The sequence below is a fragment of the Aplidium turbinatum genome, chromosome 2 (genome assembly GCF_918807975.1).
Source record: "Aplidium turbinatum chromosome 2, kaAplTurb1.1, whole genome shotgun sequence".
In the NCBI taxonomy this organism is placed as follows: domain Eukaryota; kingdom Metazoa; phylum Chordata; class Ascidiacea; order Aplousobranchia; family Polyclinidae; genus Aplidium; species Aplidium turbinatum.
The window spans coordinates 54,112,581-54,139,129 of NC_137473.1; the positions used below are offsets into that span (position 1 = coordinate 54,112,581).

Below are 26,549 nucleotides of genomic sequence, written 5' to 3' on the forward strand. Positions count from 1 at the left end.
TTGCCTGTTGGCATGAAAAACAATTATGAAAACGCAATGTGTAAACCAGGGGTCGGCAACCTTTTTCCAACAGCGGGCCAAAGCCAAAGTTTACATGGTCTTGGCGGGCCGTAGCCTATTAATACCAGTTTTCATAGATTCAGAGGCATGATTTCAAGGCGTTGAAGTAGCCTAATGCCTTCAGAATATGGGCTAGTAATATCCTAGACGGGAATCAGCTGAACAAATTCTTAACACATCAAAATCTTTGTTGACTGCACGCACAAATACTGCCAACTCAGCTGAAAGCTTAGCCTATCTGTCGTGTCTGTGCTCTCATCTATTGCCATTGCGAAAAACTGTAGATATAGGCTACAATAACTTTTTGCTAGATGTTACGTTCTCCGATATCTCTTCTTTTGTCGAGTTACGGTTCTTGTTGAAAGACTTAGGCCAATATCTGAAAACTAACTTAGTTTTTTTTTTTCTCTGGACGTATGTCTTCAGAGTTCAATAACATCATCTTACACCTTGTCCCAAATTCTCCATCACTATACGATTTCTTGTCTTTTGCTATTGATTGTGCTACCTTGTAGCGAGCAAAAGAATTTTCCGACTCATTGGTTTTCCTTTCCTTTGTAATAGAGAAATTTGCTGTGTTAAAGTTATTTTTGAGTAGATTACCTTTGCCGTTCCTTGTTTGACCCATTAACTTGAAAAAAATAATATGTTTTGTATCATAATGGCGCTTTATGTTGAATTCTTTGTTTATACAAACAGAAACCGTAAACGCTGCAAATCAAAGACGTGGGTCTACTAAAATGATTAATGAAAAGTACTTGTTCCTCCATTCGATTATACTGTAATAAACCACTGGCCTGGCCACGTATTATTATAATTTGTAAAGGAGCAGCGGGTCGGATAATTTTTCTTGTCGGGCCGTAGGTTGCCGACTCCTAGCGTAAACGATTTTAAATATTAGGAATGCCACGATGTTATGGGGAGTCTGGGGGCTTCGCCCCCCAGAAGTTGGATTTGACTTTGACTGCTGCGCCTCTGGGCCCACCTACTTTTAAAATGGTTCCTCCATCCCTGCCACCAGGTACTGAGAGCAGTCCTTAAATGCGTTGCTTAAGCGCACACCTCGAGAGCGAACCAGCGCAGTTTGATCTTGCGCTGCCTTCGTGCACACAGTCGGCTACGCGAGCAGACTGCCTCCTGATGCTGATATTAGGCCTACATTGCAGCCTTTTCAGTAGGCTGTGCAACTGTAGGCTACAGGAGAACTGTAGGCTACATGAGAAACTCACAGCAAACGCGACATAAATTATTCTTATTATGATACAATTTGCTTAAAACAACGAACATTTTTGTACCGGGCAACATTTGAAAGCAAACTTGGTTGTCAACTAGGTGATGTCTCGCTTCACGCCAACTTCATCCTTTCAACTCGTGTATTGGATAATGCACAGCCTACTGCCACATTATAAAATATGAATAACATAACTGACGTTTAGAGAATGCCGAATAATATATCAATGCAAGCAAGCACAAAGTGCACACATTGCCCGAACGTTCAAGACAACAAAACGATTTTGAAAGTTTGAAAAAAAACTGCAAAAAAAACTTAGTCAGGACTTTTCGTTCGGAAAATCAAAAAAAAAAAGGAAAATTAACCAAATAAGGCAATATATAATCTTTAACTGTCATGAATAAACTATAAACTAATTGCATGAATTAACATCGCACTAAAAGAACACTAAGTGTGAAAATATTCAAGGTTTGTGAAATGTTATTGCTGGCAAATTTATTCCAAGCTGCAGTGAACTAAAAAGAAAGTAATTAAATGCCATCAACACGGATGGCAGGTGACTGAAGAGCATCAGCCAATCATCATCATCATCATCATATAAGGTTGAAAGTGATAATTTTACGAGATTCGGTAAAAAAACCCAGTAATTTTAATAAAACTGCACAAAGTACACTGCGTGTAACAGACAAAATAGCAGAACGCGGATTCGTGTAAATAATAAATCGAAAAGATTTAGTTTTAAATTTCCTTGGAGACAAGTCTCAATATACAGCCACAAAAGTAGCAACAAAAACAAACAGTACATAAAATTTTCTAATATCGTCAAACGCTATACAATTGAACAGGATTTTGCAAATATTTTCGTAACTGATATTTTTCAATGCACTTAACTTTTGAAACTATAAAGCGCAGACTACATTGTAATGTGGTAACGTTCTACCTTTTTCTAGACCTCTGCTATGTTTGTCATATATTGTTTTTTCGTTGTGATGGTCAGAAATAAAAACAAACTGAACTGAGTGTTGATTTGAAATTGGCTGTGCTTGTGAAGAAAGTGTGAGATTAATTAGAAAAGTTGCACGTTCTCATCAGCAAAGAGACAAACAACAAGTTTCGGCAGAAAGGAGTGTTAAAAGTTATGTACGAACTTTCCGCTTGTCGCTGAACATATTTCTTACCATGTACACCTGAAGCCCGACTGCGAGCAACATGGCGATTATGTTGGCGACAGACCAAAAGTTAATTCGTGTGAAATTCCTCTCGACAATGTTCCGATCTTTGGCCTCATGAGCACGCAGCAGGTTTTGCAACTGGATGGTTTTGGCCATATACCCCTTGATGGTGTGCATTGTATCCTGAAACAAGTATCATTGTTATGTCAGAGTTGCATTGAAAGAAATATCATTGTTATGTCAGAGTTGCATTGAAAGAAATATCATTGTTATGTCAGAGTTGCATTGAAACAAGTATCATCGTTATGTCAGGGTTGCATCAAGACTACACAGGTTGTAACTATCGAACGGACGTTTGCAACAAACACAATTGTGCATAAGCGAGTTAGTGAAATTTGACATGTCAAGAATTGACCGCAACACGAATGCTTGCCATTGCACCTTCATTATTAAGAATCATGAATTCGTTCAGCTTCAGCTGCCAAGTGACACATTTGTTCATAGGCCCATATGTGGTCCCTGTTTATACATATTGCTTGGAAGATACAAGTCGGGTCTGTTACTATTCGGTGAGTCCGATTCGGTGAGTTCCTAACCTCTAACCCTAACCCCTAACCCTAAAACGGCAATGATAATTAGGCTACGGTACTCAATAATTTAAAAAAAAAATTGAAAAAATCCCCCGTTAAGGGATCGGACTCACCGAAACGGGCCATTCCGAGATTTCTTATAGTTCTACTTTTAATTTGTTTCGCAATTTCAAAAATTACAATTTGCGACCCCATTTAGGTTCGCGACTTCGATAAGTCTGGTTCAGACGACAGACAAAAGTGATTCCAAACTATCTGTCACCGTACATCTAAGGCGGTCAGTTTGTCTCCGAATGTTTCGTCAGGTGAAACAAACTTCTTCCATTCTCCATCGTTGTCATCCAGCTCATCCTCTTCGTTGCCATTGTCGATGATGAACTCGAAGAAGACGCTCTTCTTTGTAACGCGACTGAAGGAGTTGTCGAAACAGATTTCGTAATCTCCTTCTTCAGTTGGTTCAATTCTGGGAATGAAAAGTTGTGATAAGGAATGCATGCACATTGCACAATTGCACACCCAACTCCAAGTCGACGCGAAAGCGGCCATCTTACGTATGAATTCCATCATTCCGTCGAAACTCAGTGACGATCGGATTCCCCTTGGGACCACTGACGCGGAAATCGATGTCTAGATCTCCACCGTCGATGACCTGCGTGAAGAATGCTGTGAGTTTGATGTTGCAAAAAAGACGAAATTGATTTGGAGTACAAAGCCTTTTCGTTGTCACAACTCACTACTTCAAGCTATATGTGAGATTATCAAAAGGATTATAAGACCGTCATCAATAGTGGAATTAATAACAACTCTTGAGTGATTTCCAATATCTTGCTCAAGTAAGTATATAGACGTAGCAAACACATAAAGATGTGAAGACCAACGGTCACACGGTCTTTAAAAAGTAAGTTATATACCGCAAACTCTTTTCTTTGCAACCTCACAAGCTTTCATGAAGTTACAAATTTTAGTTTGTTGTTAATGTGTTTGTCTTGAGCTCTATCCTTATGTATACCCCTATAATTGTATAGTATATAACCAGTGGATGCCGGAGCAGATATCCCTGTGCCGGAGACAGCACAATTCAATGAGGAACTCTCATGGATCCTAACCTAAACGATCACCACAGATGCAAACATCGCATCTAACAGAAGACCGTGTGTCCAGGCAACAAAACTGGTCCTTTTTATATATACTGAATCGCCGTCTGCAGAAATTGAACCGATGTAAATTAAAACTAAGCAATTTGCTGGTTGGGTGTTCCTCACCTGGTATTCAATCTCTAAAGAATGTCCGGACTTGGTGGGTTCATAGAAGCATTCCTTCTTCCCTGGAGGAACTTCTGCGGTTAGGTCGTTATCACGGAAGGCATCAGCACAAGAAAACACTGTTATCACTAGTAGAAATAAGTTCCAACAAAAAAACTTCATTCTTCAATCTCACACTAACAAACACCTATACTCTGTCTGAAAGAAACAGTGCGTCATTATTGTTTCTAGCACCAGTTGCAACGTTCATCTGATGAAAGTGAAAAAGCAACAACAAACAGGTTAATTTATTGCTTTACTGACGTTTCGCGCTCCATGACAATGCGCATCCTCAGAGCGAATAACATACAAAATAAAATTTACAAAGTTATATACTGCCGCGCGGTTGAAGGCAAGAAAAAGGGAAACACAAATTATTTTTAGGGTGGGCCAAATATTTTTGAGCGGTTACTTTCCACATTGAATTACGTAAAAAAAACTTCCAACATTAAACATAAATTCGAAGCAGTGGAGGCCAACCGAAATTCGAGACGAAATTAAATTACAATAACGTTTCCAACTGTGTTCAAATAGGCATGAAGCCTGCGTGTTAAGACAATAAAGATATATAAGCTTTCGGTGATAGTCATTAGTTAGTGAAGCAACAAATCAACCTGTTTATTGTAGCTTTTTCACTTTCATCAGATGAACGTTGCAACTGGTGCTAAAAATGATAATTGTCCTGATGAACACCCAAACTTTTTAGTATTCAGTGCGTCATTACTTGATAAGTAAATGCAACTGTTCTGTGAATACGAACAGGGTTAAAACATAAGTTGACAATTGAAGCATTGACATTTCAAGCATGACACTAATGTACATTTCAGGTCAAACTCTAGTTGAAAAATATTACCAGATCAAAAGTATGAACGGAGTTGCAAGTTTTCAATCACAAAACAACTTGCAAATCAATAATTGGAAAAGGTACATGAACATACTCATTAAAATTGAAAAGGTAGAAATTGAGCACAACATTAAACAGTTTTAGAAAACTACACCGTGTGACACAAGTTAACATTGCACAAAGATTTACTTGTAAGTGTGGTCATACTGATCAATTTAGAAGAACAATACAATTTATCATTTGTTGAACACACAAAACTATGTCCATAGGCGCCGACTTTTCAAAAAACCTTGGGAGCGAGAAAGGTGATGACGTCATAACCATAACGCTATTTTACTCAATTAAAATAGTCTTTGATTAAGCTTACTATCTTGCTTACATTGACACCTAGGTCTAAAAACGGAATTTATTAGAACCGCTGCTTGAAACGATTAGTTTTAAGCATGCAGTACGCCTGGTGGTAAAAATTTTGATATTGTTAGCTCATAATTGGAACAGTTGGAAAACAAGCCGATTCATTTCCTTTTCGTGTGAGTGAATAACAACGATCAAGACAGTGAAGTTATCGAAATAAAACGCAAAAAAAGTCATGATCCCAAGCAGAGTGGAAACCCGTTATCAGTTTTATTAACCTTGTTTCGCTCGTTTTGCTAATTACTTACCTTCGTTAACAACGGCGAAGTGTTTTCTGTTTTTTATCGAAAGGGGAAGATAAGCAGTGGGTGACTGTGAGCATGCGTGCCATGCGCATCTCAGTAGTAATTCACGTTCCAGAGAAAGCCATGCGATCAGCTGCTGTTTTGCGGGCAAGAGCAACATAGGCTGTTTTTCGCTTTCGGCATTCTTTAAGTCCGTTTAAATGATCTAAATCTCCTTTGCAAAGTATTTTATTTTTGAAGCACCACTTGTAATAACCATTTTTGTTGCCCCTCAACCACAAATTTACGGGGGGCGCCGCCCCCTGGAAGTCGGCGCGTATAACTATGTCTACTACATACCCTCCAACAACCAACCTACTTACAAACAAAATATGTTTGGTGCTACAGTGTGGTAATGAAACAACTAAATAAACTGGGTATTGTACGAATATCATCCATATACACACACTACATGTGTTTCTGAATCAGATTCTTTCTCACTGCATCATCAATGCAACTCAATAGCAAAAGCGTGATTAAATGCTTTTTCAAACTGTCATGTTCTGCATGGCACCACTAATCAGATAAAAAAACAGAAAAATTTAATCATATCACCAGCATTGTGAAATTGAGTTAAAAAATAATGTTATATTACAGGTAAAAATAGCCAGCAGGTAAAAATAACCTACGGTAATTAGCTTAAGTAACTGCCAGAATTAAGCTTCCAAAGAGGTATTCTCAGATTGAGGATAAAGATTTCGACAAACTATCATTATCAATTAAGTAAAAATCCAAGCTACATTATCGGAAACGTTTTTACTTGATGAAATGGAGTCAATGATAGCGGTTTTAACAAATTTCCATGCCTAAATTCTATTTTTATGAAAGTGTTGACCACGGAACTAAAGAAGTAAAAAGAGCAGTTAGTTTTAAAATAATGGAAACGGAAAAAGTTGAGTGTTATTCCAAACCTTTCCCATGTTACATAAAAAAATGAAGTATCGCACGGAAGTAAACTAATTCTACATTCTGGTAATGATCATTGATCAGTGCTTCTATTGGTCAATGTACTACTGGCACACTTTCTTTTACTTCAGCATTGTTAAAAGTTCTGTTAGTCCAGCGTCTTCCACCTCGCCGAGTCCCTGAAGAAGGTTCTGTGTCTTGTTTAGTTGCTTGAAGTCGAGCTTTGGAGGATCGAGAGTTTCTTAAATGACTCTGATATGCAGGGGCATCTTCTATAAGTTCTGTGATGGTGCCGACTGCTTTTGTTCTTCCTTCACGAAATACAAACTTTGTTCCCTCTCTCAAATACTCAGGGTTTTTGAGAAAGCGGAACTGCACAACAGCCTTGTCTCCTGTTCTTAAATGCTCTTTGGTCATACTTAATATGCTTGCTGTTTGCCGAATGCTTCCACAGTGAACCATGGCCTGGTATTTGTTGCTTATAGTGGTTGGATGATGAAGAACCAATACTTCTCCTTTGTATTCCCAGACTGCTTTGGGGTTGCTTCTAGCATGAACCATCACCATGCCTTTTCGAATGCTTGAACGTTTAATCTTTTTCAAAGCAAAAGCTGCAGTTTGTCCTGCTCTTACAGCTCGAACAGCCATACGTTTACGATGAATGCTTTTAATTTGAATAAGCTCAAACTTTCCTAACAAATCAGGACCAAGAAGAAGGCTTTCTCCTGAGTGTATGACTCCTTTCATTACAGTTCCAGATGCAACGGTACCCACACCAGGAACAGAAAAGGTGTCATCTATTAAAAATTCAGCAGATTCTTTTTCATTAAATTTCGTTCTGCAGTTCAATAGATTAAGAAACATTTTTAACAAATCAATATTTAGGCCAGTGACATTACTGATTTGAAAGATAGGGCAAACTCTTTCTGAAGTAAAGTTTGTGGCCGTGACAATAACATCGTCTTTATTAGACACAAGAACAGGTATTTTACGACATCCAGGGGACTTTAATATCTTTATTAAAAGCTTTAAGGTTTCCTGAAGAATATTTGGAGGACACATGTCAATTTTTGTCACAACTACAAACACAGGAACATTGAGAGCCAATGCTAATCCCAAATGTTCTTTTGTTGTTCCAATAATCCCAGCATTGCTTCCGATCATTAACATGCAAAAGTCAGGTATGTGACCTGTCATCCCAAACACTGTGGTCTTGAGATATTTTTCGTGACCAGCCAAATCGACAAAGGTAATCACTTTGGATGATTGCTTACAAATCAAGCTCCAATCAATGTGACCACCGTGGCTGTTGGGTTTATTTACAACTGTGCCATTGCTACTAAAACCTAAAATTTCATTCCCAACGCTGCTGGTTCTCCCAGATTCCAACTCATGTTTATGACGAAACAACTTTTGCCTCGAGTAACCCCGTCCATTGTCGAGTTCACAGTGGGTTAAAACCCCAAGGAGAGTGGATTTTCCTGCGTCAACATTCCCAACAACAGCAACTTTAACTTCAAGAAAATCATTTTCTTCATATACTTTGCGAATTAAATATTCCTCTACCTTTCCTTTATCAGCAATACGTTCCCGTAGCAATGTGCATTCACATTCAATTGCTTCAGCTATACTCTTCAATGTTGCTCGAGATGGAATAAGTTCATCCTCAGACAGCCCACTCTCAACATCAACATCAGATTCTCCTATTGAGTATATACACTCTCCCTGATTCTCAATGATGCGTTGGCGAAGTTGGCGGATTAACTGATCATACTCATCATCACCAGGACTAACAAGAATTATTTTAGAAAACAATGGCTGCTCTTCCAAGTCCTCCATAAAATCATCTTCATTTGGTGCGAATAAACTATTTACATGATTCTGCTTTTGACTGCCAATGTGCTTGGAGCTTGAAGAACTAGTTGGATCACTACCATGGTTGGCTTTTTTCATCTTTTTATGCCTTTCCTTGACAATAATCAGAAAAATTTTAATTCATAGCAATGCTAAATTAACAAAAATGAACACACATTTGTTGCAACAAACATAAACACAAAACTACGGTACAATGCGCAAGAACCTAAAAAAAATGTGACAATTATAGTGAAGCAATATGCAACATACAGAATTGAGCAAAATATATATTATATCTTTTTCCGAAGATGGTCAAAATATTCTAGCTTAACAGCTGTAGAAAAGAGAAAAAAACCTAAACGCAACACTTCAATTAGGGAATACCGGGATGACTCACTTTACTGATTTTTCTTGCAATTATGGACAACTGGAGGGTCACTGCAAAATTCTAATATTGGCAGAACTACAAATATTTTTCTTTGCTTTTGTGCAACTTTATTGATTGATTGAATCTTTATCCTCGGACTGGGAAAGCTTCTTGCAGAGCTTAATCCTGGCAGTTTCGCATACTTGTAGAGGCTTTGAATCACTGACGCAGGCCCGGTCACCGAGATTGACAGAGTGAAGTTTCCGATTGTTGAAGTCTTGTTGCCGGGGAACTATTCCATCCATTAGATGCCGCTGAATGGATAGCAGTCCTTAACGTGCATTGCTCAAGCGCACACCCCGAGAGTCGAACCAGCGCCGCTTGATCTTGATTTTTTTTATTCTCATCAAATGAAATGCTATATTTTGCTTGAAATTTTGAGTGCTAGAACATCGGCAGAACCTTACTGCAGTAGTGTGACGCTACCTACCATTATCACTGTAGCGTGAAGTCCACCGCTGCATTATCATAACTCGAATAATAGCCTATTAATAAACATATCACGTATTTCCATACATTTATTTTGGCAATATATACTTTGTACACACGTGGACAGATCACATACGCTGCACCTGGGAAGGCAACTTATTGCGGTGGACTTCAAGCTATAGTTGCACCAAATTTTATCATAACACTGTGAGTGTGACCCTCCAGTTGTTTACCTTATTGTTTGAGTGAGCAACCCCTCTACTTTTACCATCCCTAATATCATAGTATTGATATTGACTTGAGTAAGGCAATCAGCGGAAGGTGTAATTTTCGTCATTATGCGCATTATTACGTGCAACATCAAACAATTTACTTCAGTGAGTCCAGACGATAGTAAAATCTATGGTAAAACTGCACGGTAACCTTGTGTTCAGAAACCGTAAGCCTGAACCGAAACGAAGCTTAGCTCTATTGGGCCACCTCAGTGACCAGTCAACCATGTCAAAGTATTGCAAACAGTAGCGGGTCCAGAAAATGTATATCCTTGTTTGTTTGTTTGTTTATCTTTATCCTGCATTGCGGGAAAGCGGACTTGAGCGCTATGCATCGGTGCACGCCCTCCGACATACACCTGACCCACGCTGCAGCCGACAGCAATGTCTGTTTCCGGTTGTCTACTCTCCTTATGACTTAAATTTGGTACTACCCATTACTCGAAATCGATCACTGGGTAGAGGCAATTATCGTAAAGTTTCTTGCCTAGAGAAACAACAGCAAGTGCGGGTGGCTGGAGTCGAACATGCAGGCTTTCGACTGTGAGCCCAACGGAGTGAAAAAGGCTCTCATAGGTTAATCCTGGCAAGTTTCGTATAATTGTAAAAGCTTTAAACTACTGACGCAGGTCTAGTCATCGAAATTGTCAGTGTAAAGTTTAATTTTGTTGTTGAGGTGCTGCGTTTGTGAATTACTTCATTTACTAGGTGCTGCTGAATGGAGAGCAGTCTTAAAATTGTGTTAGCGCACACCCCGAGCCCCGAGAGTCAAACCTGCGTCGCTTGATATCGAAATTTTCTCGTGTAAAAAGTTGGGCATCACAGCCTATAATTTATTTGCTCTAAAGACTCAGTATGATAAACGACTGACTTTGTGAACGGATCTCGAACTTCAATCGTCGTAGCGTAGCCTACCGTGTGATGTGCAGTCTGACCATAAAATGAGCTCAACACTTTGCTCTCCTGGGTTTTAATGTTCTTAATTTTGGGTCTTTTGTTTAAATGTTTGGGTGGCAGCTGACTTTGGTGACCTTCTGGTTTTTCGCTGCCATCCTTGTTGTGCGAATTATTTGTGTTTTTGTATATTTTTGCTTTTTGTTTCTTTCTTTTTTGCCAACAAAACAAAAAATAAACTGAACTGAACCACATCGAACGGGCTTTTGCCTGAGGATGGATTTCTTTTTTGTCCGGCTTTCTTTCTCCATCCCAAGTTATTATTATTATGATGAACCTCAACACTTTTCATTAGGCTTTCATTTATTAATACATGTGTGCTTCTCTTTGTTTTTTTTTGTGGCCGTGCTAACTAGCCTACAGACATATAGCCTATTACATGATTTACTATTCAGGCACGTTTTAAACCTCTCAAGGGTTTGCCACCTTTCCCATTCAATAAAGTGCTGGTAGGCCTACATCGACTATTGTAGTTAGTAGGCTACGGTAGCTTATCTTTTTCGTCCTGGACGCGTTGATGACAAAAAACAAAACGAACAGCAAGATCAAGCTATAGCCTACCGGTTCCAGTACGATAGGTAGCGTTGACAGAAAACCAACAGATTGAGAGTAAAGTCTTTCCACTATGCCCACGAACATAAAAAACACACTAGCCTACCATACAAAAAAGGGTGCGAAATAACGTCAATAAAGTTTCTATAAATATTAGCGATTTTCAGCCAACTGCGGTTCTTTGGGTTGTGCTCTGTAAGAAATCGAAGCTTTCCCATGAATGTTTTTGTTTGTCTTTCTTGCCTTTGATCACAATAGGTGAGCTTAATTACAAACTGAGTTTATTGGATGTCGTATTTTATACCGTAATGTTATAATATAAGCAGAAAAACAGAGAGAGACTGTTCACCAGGCATTTGGTAATAAAATTAATTTGCGTTCTTCTGGTGACTATTTACTAGGTTACCTCGTGATGTTAAAGATGTTTTTAAAAAAAAAAAAAAAAAAAAAAAAAAAAGCAAGTTATCATCTTTAACATCACGAGGTAACCTAGTAAATAGTCACCAGAAGAACGCAAATTAATTTTATAACCAGAAAAGTTGACATTTGCAGCTAGCTAGCCTACTACTGACGATTAAAGAATGGTTGTGACTTGAATTACTGCTTTAACACCTTTATTTTATAAAAACTCGATTTTGTCTCTGACTTAGGCCTTTAAATTCAACTATATCTGGCCACCGCCTTCCATCGAGAAAGCATATAATAAAATCTTGAATAAACATTATGAGTACCGTAGGGTTAGAATATCATCAATACAGTGATTTTAAACTAACCTTTAAAATAAACTGAATCATGTAAATACAGTAGAATTCGCCTATAACGGCACCTCTAGGGGATTTACAAAAACTGATGTTATGGCCGAATTGACGTTATAGAGTACCGGTAGACGAACTACCGCAAACTATTCCACAACTGTTTTTTGATTAAAGAAAGAGGTGTAGGCTATAATCCAATCAGGGTTACTGCGTACCACCAAACTGACAAAGGGCTGGCAGAAAATACAGTAAACAAAGAAATTGTTTAAAAAAAATAACCTACAGCGAAAGGTAGGCTACAGGAAATTTGCGCAACACAGCTCGTTACATACAGTAGTAGAAAAGTTCATTGTTTATTAGCAAAAAAGGCATTGATCTTGAGCTGTTTCAGTTTTGACACGGATTTGACACAGCTGTAGAGCTGTTTTTTACACGTGATAGTTTTTCACGCGGGAAAAAAGTTTAAAGTCCCTACTGAGAACGACGTAGCAAAATAAAGAGAAGACATTTTGCAAGCAGCAGCGCTAACTGGATTAAAAGACTGACCGTTCGTGGTGAAGGTGATGGCTTAAAGTGACGTTATAAACGAACAAAAGACGTCTGGGGACCAGTAAAGGGTGCTGTTACATGCGAATTGACGTTATAGGCGATGCTGTTGTAGCCGAACTACAATGTAGGCTATGTAAAAGATAGGAATTCTGCCGGAACCGAGCGAAATGTGACGTAATAGGCGAATTGACGTTATAAACGAAGCCGTTATAGGCGAATTCTACTGTATATGGTAGCCTATTGCTACTGTAGGCCTACTTCGAAAGTATACTACCTTTTTCTAGACCTCTGCTAAGTTTGTCATATATTGGTTTTTCGTTGTGATGGCCAGAAATAAAAACAAACTGAGAACTACGGTACCGCATGCTGATCTTCAAAACAATTATAAAATTTTTAGGAAACAAAAATTTTTACAAAGCCAAGTTGGCCAGCCCACGTGTATTTGTGCTCGTTGTAAAATTAAAACAGCAAAATAATAAAAAAGGCAATGAGCAGGTGATGAATGTGTGGTCGATTTGGTCAGAAATGATAAAGTGCTATTGAAATACAGTATCTAAGACTTTATTTTCCTCACTTCTATTTTAGCTCCTCAAATAAAATGCGGTCCATCTGACCAGTAGCGTAGCCAGGAATTTGGAAAGGGGGGGGGGGGGGTTGCCTAAGACGACACCCAGCGGCGGGGGGTCTCCCCCAGAAAATTTTGAAAAATTACATTGAATTTGGTGCATTTTGAGAGCATTTTCAACAAAAATGTGGGTATGAATATTCCTGTAAAATGGTGCTGTCCGGTGGCATAGCAAAAGCATTAGATCATGTTTTTTTTCGGCATTTTTCGGAAATAAAGCTAAGTCTCTATGTTTTCTTGTTGTTACTTCCAGGCTGAGATATTTGAGTGTTTGGTATTGGCAAAACTCGCTCTTTTAATGCAGATTTGTTTAAAATTAGGCAAATTTTTTTAAGACTGAAAGCATCATTCTCAATAGCGTGACGTCACACGCGTGCCAAAGGGGGGGGGGGGGTTGTAACCCCCAACCCCCCCCCCTTGGCTACGCCACTGCATCTGACGCAATATGAAAAATATGACAACTAGCGTTCAAGAATGCAAAATTTGTAGAGCCATTGAGGTGAACTACAAAGCCTTTAATTTCGTGATTTTTGAAAATAAGAGTAGGCCTGGAGCTATGTTGGATTGAAATCGCTGATTGTGCAAAAACATAAGAGGCATGTGAAAAACCTGGATGATATGTAACTTTCAAGAGATTTCCAAATGTAGACATTGACAAGTAAAATTAACCTCTGTGTAAAAATTCACTGAAAAAATTTATTTAACTACAAAAACAATCTAATGTTTGACGTAGCCTACAAGTTATCAGCCAGCTGAACTTCCCAGAAACACAAAGATAGCCTATTTAGGTGGCGAGTCGAATCAAAGACTTTTGCAACAAACCAACATCGATACAAAAGAGGTTTTCGTGAAATGGCGAGTTCAATTCCTGCAAAACTTCTTGATAGAAATTAATAACAGACATGGCAACGGTGAATACAAAAAACGCATTTTCTACTCATTAAAAATATCGAAGTTCATTTCGGACACAACCGGATATGCCTTGAGCTGCATGGCCCATGTTTGTCAATTGGTGTGATCTGTGCAGGTGATGGTACTAATGTTCCACCAAACAGAATCACTGCAAATGAAATGGCGGTCCATATCACAAGCACTGATTTAGCAATAACGTCAATTGCCTTTTTCTATTTCTGCAGAAGCATCTTCTGCACCGTCTTCTTTGTTTTCGTCTTCTTCAAAATCTGCTTGTTTCTCGCCAAAGGTTGACGCCTTTTCATTTGTAGGAGCCTTTTTATCAGCTTCACTGAGGTTCTCTTCTTGAACAGAATGTTTATAAGCGCTGTCCGTCTTCTCTGGTGTTGTTGAATCAGAGGATTGAAAGTTTTTATCAATAACTTCCTCTTTGGCTCGTTTGGCTGAAGGCTCATGAGTATCACTGGACTCCGACCCAGCGTCTTCTTCTGGATGGCCTTTCTCTTTCATTTCAGCATCCGGAACCTTGACTTCAAAAGTGATTGGAACTTCTTCCTGCACTTGAACTTCTTTGTCTTCTTCTTTAGGAGGAGGTTCCGCGAGGGACTCTTCAACCCGCGTCTCCTCTCTGTTTATGGTTTGAACCATTCTAATGTACATATCATACACAAACTGATGCATTTGTGTCATATCCTGCATCACAAGAGGAATTTGGGCTGTAGAACGAGCCATGAACGGAGGATAACGCTCCTCCGGGAGGATGTGAAGTTGCATGGGGCGAGAAGTCAACTGTTGAAAAGCTGGAATCAGCTCGAAGCAATTGTGGAAGAGAGAGACGCGAGCGAAAATGTAAAGGCCAAGACGGGCACGTGACATGGCAACAACCAACCGGCGAACATCTCTGAAACAAACATAAGATTGTTGACTTCCTGAGCTGATTTTCAGTATTTCCAGATGATTTTGTGCTCACACACATTGTAACAATATTTTGAATGAACATTTTACTGATTTTTAAACTTAATGATAGCTCTCTGCTAGTGGATTGTGATAATGGACAAGCATAAATCAACACCCTGATAAAATGTATTAGTTTGCATAAAAACTTATTACACGTGGTCATTATACAAAACACTATTTCCTGAACAAACATTACGTTGTGACGTTATAAACCCGATCATACCTGAGATGGCCAACAGTCCTTGTTCTAACCAACGAAAGGATGATGTAGTTGTTCTGTTGTCCTTGGAACCTATCCACTGTTGTTACCTTGCTGGGCCAGCCAATCAGAGGATTGTTTCCAGCTCGTTGTCTTATGACATCTCGAATCAAGTGCTTCTGTCCATTGTACGTGGTCAGTATTGTGATCTCATCAGGAGGATACCCCAGCAAACGCATGTACATGAAGAGGCACACGCAATATTCTGCTTCTGCCAGGTTTTGGTAGAAGTAAGGATTCGGTTCAGATTCTCCAACTCCCTGCAACAAGAAGTCATTGTTGTAGCATTTTATTCAGATATGAAAAGGAATAGACATCAGTAATTGTTTTATTGCGTGTCTATACATACGGTAGGTAAGATGACATAACACGAAATGGTAAATGTGTGTAACACTAAATCTTTGTGCAAGAATGTTCATGCAAGCAACACTGTAGTGTGGTTGTAGCAAGCACAGACGTGCCGGGGCGCGAAATTTTTTTCCCACGAGATTTCTGTATCATTGATTCTAGTCACTCTAAAAGTAAGATTTTCCGAAAGTGTTAAGAGATTGGTTGATTCAGATTGCGAAATAACTATTTACCAATCAAATTCTGCAATGATAATAAAATATAAGCTTTCCCTAACCCTACTTTTTTTGAAAAGCTCTTGTGCACCGCAAAAATTAATTTAAAGAAAAAAAGTTTGACTTCGTCGGGCGTCGAACCTTCGATCTCACGATCACTAGGCGAGGATGATACCACTGAACCAACTGTGCCAACGAGAAAATGTTGCATTCACACGGTTTTAATCCAAACTTTTACCAACATATGTAAATGAGACAGAAATCTCGTGGGAAAAAATTTTTCGCTGCCGGGGCAGCGCGTTTAAACAAACCGAATTCACAGTCAACAAGCAATTGCTTTAAAAACGTCTCTTTGGCAAAAAAAATTGACAACATGAAGCTGGACATTCGGTGAAAAGTAAAAACGTAGAAATCAACAAATAAACTTGCCTGGTAATCGTCAACATTGATCACTTGATAGTCAAAGACAAGACCGGGGTTGAAGGATTTATATTCGGGTTGAGCCAAAACATGAGGCAAATCCCTCAGCTTTTCATATCTCCATCTGTACAAGTTGCATATACTCGGCCTGGCCCTACCCTGAGCATCAAGTTGAACGGTTGGGACACCAAGTCTCACAAGCCTTGCAAAGAGAGACTGTTCCATATTTGAGAACTTCTGAAATGCCAAGTTTTTGACAACAGGAGGCAATTGGTGGTGATCACCGATCATAATCCAACGCTTCAAGCGATTGTAACCGTCTGATGGATTCTGTAGCAATAATGGAATGAAAGTTTCAATTTCAAGAATTTGTGCGGACTCTTCCATAAGAATATTGTCGTATTTAAATCCCAACTCAGTCAGATCTTGTCGTTTTAAGGCAGCATGAGTACAGGTCATGGCAATTATTTTAGCACTTTTAACAAGCAAGTAACGAGAGCGGTCAAGACCTGATCGCAACAACTCAAAAGCTCTGAACTCTTCTAACTGAGTGAAAATGTTTCGGATACAGCGAAAGCAGCCTTCTGCAACATCCCAGTCATCTTCAAATTCAACTCCCTTGAACAAAGGTTGAACATCAGCAAAGTACTGATGAAAGGGAAACTCAGACTTAACAGCATCAATAGATTTTGTTTCCAACACTTGTCGCTCATACTTTTCCCAGCGCGACAAAACTTGATAGAGAAAAAAATGACCAGCAGTTTCACAAGTATACGAAACATCACCAGGAATTCCTAAACTGCTTTGCAGCTTTCCCACATCTTTTAGAAGTTCCATGCGCTTGGCCAAAACAAAGTTTACACGTCCATAACGAGAGAAATCTTTCTCCGTATCAAGCTGTTCTTCACCATGGCCAAGACGTAGAAGATGACGTTCATCTATGTCCAACTGCATAATTTTTTCGAAAAGTTGATTTAGAGCTTGATTGGAATGTGTTACGATTAAAGTGCGTTGTTGAGGAAAATTATGGTAAAGGTTTGATATAATCTGTACTGCAACATCTGTTTTTCCAGTACCTGGCGGCCCCACAACCATTGTGAGACCCGGTTGCATTCCAGAGCGAATAGCTTCTATTTGGGTCGGCGTAAACAAAATGGCATTCTTTTTGGGAGCATTGTGAGCATACGGACCTCGATTCGGTATCACATGGGAGCTTACACTAATTTGTGCGTCATTTTTATCAAAATGAAGTTTGAAAGGTGGTTTCATGTCATCGTCTTTTTCATCTGTGATTATTTTGTGCTCTGGAAATGAAGCATGAAGATGAACAATGTTCAAGAAAGTATCGTTCCAATCTAACCCATTGATAGTCCGGGCAAGTTTGCTATAGTGAGCAGCACTTGGATCACCATACCCAAGCAACACATCATGTAACCATTCAGGCACGACGCACTGAGTATTCATTAGTCCACGGATTGTAGACAACACTGCCTTGAAGTTATTTTCTTTTGGCTTTCTTCGGACAATCAAGTTAAAGGATTCATAAGGATCTGGAAGTGATTCTTTGAGAACTGCTTGCATGTCTGTTTGGTACTGGTTAGTATCAAGCCACACACGATAAGTTCTGATGTACCCACTGATTTCTGGCTTGGGTTCTGGGCCCTCTTCAATGACATGACCTTCTTCATCTAACATGCCCTCGATTTCACAACCACGCACCAAAACATTAAACCGCTCTTCAAATGGAACTCGATTACCTGGTGTGGATTTGGGAGCATTGGGAATCGGTTGCACACACAGCAAGAAACAAATATCATGTTTCCGAAGATTTTCCCACTCCATTCGTGCATCTCTACGAATGTTTAATGCAATAGCAACATCAGCACGTACTTGAGATGGGCACAACTCTCCAATGTTCGGTTTGGCAACTTCAACAACAGAAAATGTTTGAACTGAAAGTCCCATTCTTGCCCATCCTCTGAAGACACAAGAACCATCTTCAGCAAGCCACGGTTTCATTTTGTGAACAACATCTTCAAGATCATTACGAACTTCATAGGCTGATTCCAATCGAAATAAATTGAAGTTTCGAAGTAAGTAATCGTGGAGCGTCAAAAACTGTAAGTTGAGCTTAGGCAGGGCCAAGCAAGAATCATTCATAAACTTTTCAGTTTTAGTCAAATTTTCATCCCATAGAACATTTTCAGTTGGATACAATGGAGATGCATTAATTGCATCTAATTGAGATGGACGCCTTTCATGGTATGAAACAAGCATTTCTAGAACAGCATCTTTGGTATCAGTTGAAAGTGTCTTGATGTTAACTTCTTGGCATAATCTTTTCAGTTCTTCTAAACTAAGATCTTGCATATTTTTCATCAAGGATGCTCGTTTGTCAACATGAGCAATTGTACCAAGTGCAAATTCTTTCAAAGAAGAAAATTTAGCAAAAGCACACTTTTGCAGTCGGCTCATTCTTTCATAATGAATTGAGACCATTTCTTGCTGGGTTAAAGGTTCTCCCGTCAAATCATTTACTTCAAATGAGGCATACATTTGAATTGAATCAACAAGTTGTGTAAAAACATCATCATTTTGATATAAAGCAGACTTAGTGCACCGCACTACAAGATGTGAATCAGTGAGTAAAGTGTTAAACCACCTCCTTGTTGGCAAACAAGAGTCGAGATCAATAAGCAAATCAAGAAAACGTTGACAATAGTTAATCAATTCTTCAGAAAATTCTTTAACAGCAATCATGTCACAAAAGTTGTTCATCAATTTTTGCAAAAATGTTCGATTAAAATCATTTGTTTTCTTGGTTTCTTCATCAGCTTTAGCATTTTTTTTCAACACAGACTTCCATGCTTTGGAAAGTTTGGTATTTTTTTTTAGTTCTGCCTGCAACCGTGATGGCATTAAACATTGCCACATTGCAATTGTTACAGTTTTTTGAACTTGCTGTCTTACAACATCAATTTCAAGACTGTTATAGCAGTGATCAAGAAACACAATTAAAATTGTTCTTTGTTGCAGTTTGATGCTTTCGTCCAACACAGATTTCATTACACAATCAAAAAAGTATCCAAAATGCTGAGGTTTCTTCTTGAAAGCACCCCAAGCAGAAACAGCTTCTCGATACTTTTCATTGACTATACACACAATTGACATTATATAAGCATGACAAGAATTTTCAGGTGTGTAATTTGGCCACAAATAATTTTCTAAATACTGACTGAATTCCAAAACCATTATTCTTCTTGTGCCAAAATTACTTTTTACCAAGTCACTGGCAAAGACAGTCTTTACTTTTTCAAGATCAAACTTTACTTGTTTTTGCAATGCAGCTTCACACCAATTGGCCGCTGCCATTTTACTCAACCGATCATGCATCATTTGCTGAGTGGTGGGAGCACCTGCAGTGCGAGTAGCCATCTTGCTTTAAGTACACCTCACTCTTTCAAATAACAACTTAACCTTTCAAATAAAAACATGAGTGTAACTTAATAGTTATAAATTATAGTTATAAATGGGCTAGTTATAAATTACAGCACAAAGAACATATAAATTTAGTTATCTTGAAAAGAAATATTTAAAAACTTTTTAAAAATTACATTTTAAAATTTCAACAATATGTCTCCATTATATATCGATTTTCATCATCATCGTTATTGCAATAAACAAAAAAGATTATGTTGTAATCTCGGCATTGTCCTGGGCACAAATAGATACTGCATCTTAAGACAAGTTTTTCTAAATTCAAAACTTGTATATATGATATACTCTCGGACAATTGTAGTGTAGGGCAAAATGTAGTACTGGACAGTAGGGATGGGCAATTCAGAATAATGCACTATTCCAATAATTCATTTTGGATTCGGATAGTTTAGGATCCGAATCCTTCTGGATTCGGTATTCTGAATTGCCCATCCCTACTTGACAGCCTCACTGCATGGTTTGCCATGGGAACAGGGTGTCACTATTTAGCGAAAGCGAAAAACGTGAAAATATTTAACATCAATACAACAGTGCCAGAAAACTAATAAATCTATCATCAGCACTTAATCTTTCATCAGGTTGACTGCAAAGCAGAGATTTTGATAGCTTTTTATAGATGAAAATGTAACATGAATTGTAGGCTAAAGATGTATCGTAATAATAATTGTACTGGAATATAAAAATTTATAAAAAGAAATCATTCATCTTGTTTATTCTAACAACTGTTTTTGAGATTTACCCCACATTTTCTTTACTTTCAAATCTCTCAAGGTGTTACGACTCCGCCAAATGATTTACTTTATTCATGATTGATTGAATGATTGAATCTTTATCCTCGGACTGGGAAAGCTTCTTGAAGAGCCTAATTCTGGCAGTTTCGAGCTGGCCCAGTCTATGAGATTGACAGAGTGAAGTTTCCGATTGTTGAAGTCTTGTTGCCAGGGTATTAATCCATCCATTAGATGCCGCTGAATGGAGAGCAGTCCTTAACGTGCGTTGCTCAAGCGCACACCCCAAGAGTCGAACTAGCGCGGCTTGATCTTGAAGCTTCTTTGTTTCAGAAAAGTCACGCGCTAACCAACTGAGCTGACGGGGCGGCTTCATTGGGGTTTGGTTCCCTAATCGGCAAGTGCGGCGCAAAGGAACAAAATGCTGACCATATCGTTCATGAACGTCCCATTTACAAGGCACTTAGTTAAGGCTGGGCTATATTTACACTATACAGTGTAATAATAGCCTCAATAGTGTTGCCAGATAAGGAATTCTGCCCTAATTTGAGAACAGTTTAAAGCTGTTGAAAACAAAAACTTGTATTTTGGAAAAAAATGTTAGTCCTGGGCAAAGATCAAAACCCTGATCTTATTCCTAACCCTAACTTCTTCTTCCTGTTTTACGTCTCATTTCCTAGAATCAGGGTAGGACGAGGTCTGGCAAGGCACATCCTCAGTCTCTAAGGATGTGCCGATTAATCGGCATCGGAATCGGCAGGTATCGGCAATTTTTGAAGAATCGGCATCGGAAAAAATTGCCGATTCTTTATCAAAGTTTCCTAATCAAAAGTAGCGCGAGCGCGTGGAAATACCGATCAAAGTACAACTTCTTTGAACAACCGCATCAGCATCAACTAGCATTCGGAGAGCGGCAGTCTAAATTATGACGATTGTCCGCCATTTTGTAAACTCTTGTTTAGTAGGCGTGAGATCAAAATACTTTCTTTCTTCATACTTCAACTTCCAACTTCATGATTACAACTTGGCTCACCTAAATTCATACATGGAATGGTATTACCAACTTCCATGCAAAATGTTAGCATCTTACAGCCTCATCTTCCACTCCCCCAGGTCAATATTCTAAAACTACCCTGCAGGGACCCCAAACAAAGGGCAAAAATGGGGTTTGTAAGCATTAAAAACCTTCTTACATGTCAATTTAACCACTTTTATGCATATTATGTATTGGTTCTAACACACTAATATAGGTAGTAGGCTACTGAATACCCCTTTAAAACAAAATTCCACCAAAAAAATTAAATGTTTTTCCTAAACTTTGCCTAAATTTTGCTGTTTTTTAACAAAAATTTGCCAAAAAATTATGAAAATGGCACGGAAATCAAAAATGTTGTACATGTTACAAGTAAAATTAACAACAAGCCAGGATGAACCATGAGGAATATAAATTTTCTGTAGCTGCTTCATGGCTGCACTAGAAAACTTGTACATAGCTGCTGCATCCAACAAGCAACAAGTAATCCCAAACTGACAAATTGCTTCCAAGTCCCTCATCTGTATAGAATTGAGAATGGCTGTTTGCATTGTAGGCAAGAGCTTCCTCTACTTCCTTCTGGATTTTGGATGGTACTTTGATAAGTTGATGTTCACTGATGGTTCTCTTCTCTTAAAGTCAATATCATTTTTTCCTATCTGTAGACTGCTCCAGCACGCAGTTTCTTAGAAGGACCTTCAATGTTTTAGAAGAAGTGCTTGAAAATAAGCTCAATAATAAGCATAAAACATTCAACAGCATGGACATCAGTATTAAATTCTCTTTTGAAAAAGTATTTTACACGTCAAAATACACCAATATTGCAACCAGTGTTCAATGAAGTGGTGTCAGCCACCAGTAATCTGACAAAGATAGTATATTTCTATCAAGAGACTGGATGTCAGTCATTACGTCAAGGGCACACACTTAAATGTTGTCCTTTGGATATGTCTGCAGTTTAACAAGATAATTTTTTCTTTCACCATTAGTTATTCTCAATTCAGTTATTCTATTCAGTTATTAGTTATTCTCAATTCAGTTGGTACAGTTATTCTCAATTCTAAACAGATGAGGGACTTGGATGCAATTTGTCAGTTTATTGTATCTGTTTACACCCCTGCTTGGCTGAAGATTTACTGCAATCCAGCAACAGCAGATGGTCCACATTCCACAACTGATGCTGGGTATTCGGGATTACTTGTTGGATGCAGCAGCTATGTACAAGTTCTCTAATGCAGTCATGAAGCAGCTACAGAAGATTTATATTCCTCATGGTTTATCCTGGCTTGGGCCTGAAAATGTCTCATTATGTGCATATTCTGACAGAAATTCGATTACACCAGCATTGATTATGGGGATAAAAACATGTTATGATTGGGGTCTGATTGGGTTTGATTGGGTTCTGATTGGGTTTGACCATAACAAAGAAGATGTTATGGTCAAAAAGGTACAAACTCTCTAGTTTTGTAACAGCTGATGCTGCCACAGCACAATGCTTGTCAGAGAATGCCCCAGACAAAATGTTCTGCAATGTCACCATGAACAGTAATCGAAGTTGTGAAAGATATATTGGACGAATAAAGAACGTTATAGAGAAAGGATAAATCAAACATGATGAGAATGCAGATGAACGTATCAAAAGCATGATCAATCTGCAAGATTTAAACAATTTTTCCTCCATCGACTGACTGTGCATGCATTCTTGTTGTTAATTTTACTTACATGTACAACATTTTTGATTTGCGTGCCATTTTCATAATTTTTTGGCAAATTTTTGTTAAAAAACAGCAAAATTTAGGCAAATTTTAGAAAAAAAATTCAATTTGTTTGGTGGAAATTTGTTTTAAAGGGGTATTCAGTAGCCTGCAATCTATATTAGTGTTTTAGAATCAATACGTATGCATAAAAGTGGGTAAGTTGACATGTAAGAAGGTTTTTAATGCTTACAAACCCCATTTTTGCCCTTTGTTTGGGGTCCCTGTAAGGTAGTTTTAGAATATTGACCTGGGGGAGTGGAAGATGAGGCTGTAAGATGCTAACATTTTGCATGGAAGTTGGTAATACCATTCCATGTATGAATAAACTTATATTTTCAACTACAATAGTCATGTATGCTTTTTGCGCATTAAAATGCAGTGGAACGGTTACGAGCAACCTATTTGTGCAAAAATAGTTGTTTGCTACAATCGCCCTTCTCCCAACAACGCCTGAAATCGCCTTCGCGTCCCGATACTCACTATGTCCCCGCCATCCATTAATAAATTTATTTTTTGTGTCTAGTTTGGTTTTCCTTGATGTGCTAACTTGTTCAACTCTATAGGCTAGGCTACCTCTTTTTTCTCCTTGTCAGTAACATCTTCACAATCATCTGAGACTGATGAAAAACTTTAAGATACTAGGCCTATTCATGATACTGACTCGGTCTGACTTTGTACACTATACATATCCTACACACAGCCTAGCTAGCTCTAGTATTATCACGCCATAATAGATTAGCATAGGCTATAACAAACTTTTCTAAACCGGAAGGATACCACTAGCCTAAGCTTATTATGCCACTGTACGTCGAAGCTCACTAAACTTTGTCATTGCTATTCAAATTCAACCGTAAATCAACGGACTACCAAATTTTAACTAAAAGAATTAAAACTAACTCACTCACTGAACTTATGTCTAAAACTCCAATTCCCAAAATGCCAAGAATAGAAATCAACCAAGCGAGAAGCGACGGAAAGGCGAGAATGGGTGAAAGAAGAGAGAATGAGAGGGTTTCCGGATGGCGAGTGGCGACGGAAACCAGCTGATCATCGTTATTCCAGTCGTTTTTAGAACTTTTGAAAGGGAACATGAATAAAATTTTCTTTAAAATTGCTAAATAGAACAAATCCCTTTTTAAGACAAAATTTCCTTGTAAAATTGTTAAAGATCCCTAAAAAATCCTTCTTTTCTTCAAATCCCTTTTTTATCCTTCGAAGCGTTGAAAAATCCCGATTTTGGGATAAAAAACTGATCCGTGTTTCCAATTTAAATTTGAAGTTTCATAACTGATTTTCTTGAAAAGTTGAAAGTTTACGAAAGTTTAATTTCTTGAAAGTTTACGCGGCAAGCGGCGCGGCGCGGCTTTTCGCGGCGGGCAGCAGCAGCAGTGGCCGAGTAGTTAGCGCAGTTGGGCTCGCATTCGAGAGCCTGCATGTTCGACTCCAGCCACCCGCACTTGCTGTTGTTTCTCTGGGCAAGAAACTTTACGATAATTGCCTCTACCCAGTGATCGATTTCGAGTAATGGGTAGTACCAAATTTAAGTCATAAGTAGAGTAGACAACCGGAAACAGACATTGCCGTCGGCTGCAGCGTGGGTCAGGTGTACGTCGGAAGGCGTACACCGATGCATAGCGCTCAAGTCCGCTTTCCCGCAATGCAAGATAAAGATAAACAAACAAACAAACAAAAAACTTTCCACGCGGCGCGGCACGCGGCGAAAAAGTCATAAGCGGCGCGCACGCGGCGCGGCTTGCATCACTAGTATGGGTATGATAGGCGGTCTGAAAGATACGGACACGGTAACTTCTGAATCGTTACACCGGTCTCAGTCTCAAGCATACTACCGGTATTAAGTTCCGCTCCTCTTTTGTTGCTTCTACGTTTTCATGAACGCCTGCTATGCTAGCCTATGTGGAAAATCTTATTTTTTACTTTAATGGGCCAAACTCCAAAATTAAAATAAAGTTGCAAAAAGAGAACCGAAAGTCCGAAACATTCTCAACTCTATCCCTTTTTAATTCTAAAAATCAACTTTTTCTTCAAACGAGTGTTGCCAAATACCGTTAAGCAAATTTCTCACTGCCTAGCTCTTTCCTCATTGCAGTGCGTGAAGGCCAAATGTAGGTCTTTGCCCCATTTTGGTAGTGTTAGTGAAGATCTCTAAATAAGATTTGTCCTTTGAAACTTTATTTTCAGACTAAGTTTACTCTCTAGTACTTCTTTGTCAAGAACTTCAAATTTTTTTCGATTGAAATTTCTTGTGGTAAATGATCTTTAAAATGCTTAATTTAAGCTGTCGCGCTTAATAAAAAAATAAAAAAAAAACATTCACACGAAAAGATATCATTCACATTGTAGGCTAGTCAGTGAAATCATTGAACTTAAAAAAATGCACTGCTGCTTCACAAATTGTTTGCATGGGACAGGCAGGTTATATCCACTTACATATTTTAAACCAATTGTTAATTTTATAATCGACTTGAATAACATGTCAAATAGCAGCCACTGTATGAAGCAGTCTATGTATATCAACTAAACACGCAAGTCTTGTTGTTTTAAGATAACCTCTGAAACGTCAATCGCGTCTTCGTATTGATAGAATTATTACGTTACTTTTACAGACATAAAGCCTGTGTTTACTTAAATCCATATATCTCTTTCCACGGAGTTGGTGATCTATCGAATTGTACAAAAACAAGTTACATTTTTAGCAATTCCTTATTCTTCCCGAAAAACAAGTTAAATAATTGCTGTCAGTTTCTAGACAAGAGACTGGGCTTGCAACGATTGACTCATGAAACGGCACCAGAGTATCTGTAGTGTGTTGTTTTAAAATGCTATTTTTAACTTCCATTGCCCTAAAAAACAACTTATGTCATCTTGTGGGCTGAAAATTAATCGTTGTTTTTCATCATCCATTTAAACGTTGGCATAGCACGGCCAACGGTAATTCAACGTCTAAATATTGTGTGTCTGTATGTGAATGTAAATACTTGATGTAGCACAACATTTCTTCGAAGCTTTCGCCGCATCTTGAACGATGTTGTATGAACGTTAGCAAACAATTGTTATCCGCTTGCTTGCTTCAACCAAGGCATATTACTGAAGCTATTTTTTCTTATCGTTGTCTTTATATAACGCACATCCTGTGCGTTTTGCTGCAATCAGCATAAAAGCTTAGCAAAGCGAAGTCTGTTTAC

General features: G+C 38.5%; 3 protein-coding genes across 3 annotated transcripts; all 3 read right to left on the minus strand.

The window, feature by feature from the left end:
- Positions 1–1,415: 1,415 nt before the first annotated feature.
- Positions 1,416–4,509, minus strand: LOC145786871 (transmembrane emp24 domain-containing protein 1-like). The gene is made up of 4 exons (XM_082598614.1): positions 4,316–4,509; positions 3,605–3,702; positions 3,321–3,516; positions 1,416–2,646 (listed from the first exon to the last, which is right to left on the minus strand). The coding sequence occupies exons 1-4, from the start codon at positions 4,475–4,477 to the stop codon at positions 2,428–2,430; spliced, it is 675 nt and encodes a 224-aa protein (XP_082454740.1). The 5' UTR covers positions 4,478–4,509; the 3' UTR covers positions 1,416–2,427.
- Positions 4,510–4,512: 3 nt separating this feature from the next.
- On the minus strand, positions 4,513–8,878 carry LOC145786865 (GTP-binding protein 1-like). The gene has a single exon (XM_082598607.1). It carries the CDS (start codon positions 8,753–8,755, stop codon positions 6,899–6,901), a length of 1,857 nt encoding a protein of 618 aa, XP_082454733.1. The 5' UTR covers positions 8,756–8,878; the 3' UTR covers positions 4,513–6,898.
- Positions 8,879–12,624: 3,746 nt separating this feature from the next.
- Positions 12,625–19,794, minus strand: LOC145764776 (RNA helicase aquarius-like). The gene is made up of 3 exons (XM_082576449.1): positions 16,340–19,794; positions 15,312–15,607; positions 12,625–15,032 (listed from the first exon to the last, which is right to left on the minus strand). The coding sequence occupies exons 1-3, from the start codon at positions 19,763–19,765 to the stop codon at positions 14,330–14,332; spliced, it is 4,425 nt and encodes a 1,474-aa protein (XP_082432575.1). The 5' UTR covers positions 19,766–19,794; the 3' UTR covers positions 12,625–14,329.
- Positions 19,795–26,549: the final 6,755 nt, after the last annotated feature.

Bases quoted from the DNA above. Each gene is read 5' to 3' on its own strand.
- LOC145764776 (XM_082576449.1), bottom strand. From the start codon at position 19,765: ATGGCTACTCGCACTGCAGGTGCTCCCACCACTCAGCAAATGATGCAT. The intron at 15,608-16,339 runs GCAAGTTTATTT...TTCTTGTTGCAG, and splicing joins TCAATGTTGACGATTACCAG to GGAGTTGGAGAATCTGAACC. The intron at 15,033-15,311 runs GTATGATCGGGT...TGTTTGTTTCAG, and splicing joins AGGACTGTTGGCCATCTCAG to AGATGTTCGCCGGTTGGTTG.
- LOC145786865 (XM_082598607.1), bottom strand. From the start codon at position 8,755: ATGAAAAAAGCCAACCATGGTAGTGATCCAACTAGTTCTTCAAGCTCC.
- LOC145786871 (XM_082598614.1), bottom strand. From the start codon at position 4,477: ATGAAGTTTTTTTGTTGGAACTTATTTCTACTAGTGATAACAGTGTTT. The intron at 3,703-4,315 runs GTGAGGAACACC...TTCTTCACGCAG, and splicing joins CTTTAGAGATTGAATACCAG to GTCATCGACGGTGGAGATCT. The intron at 3,517-3,604 runs GTAAGATGGCCG...TTTCATTCCCAG, and splicing joins CGGAATGATGGAATTCATAC to AATTGAACCAACTGAAGAAG.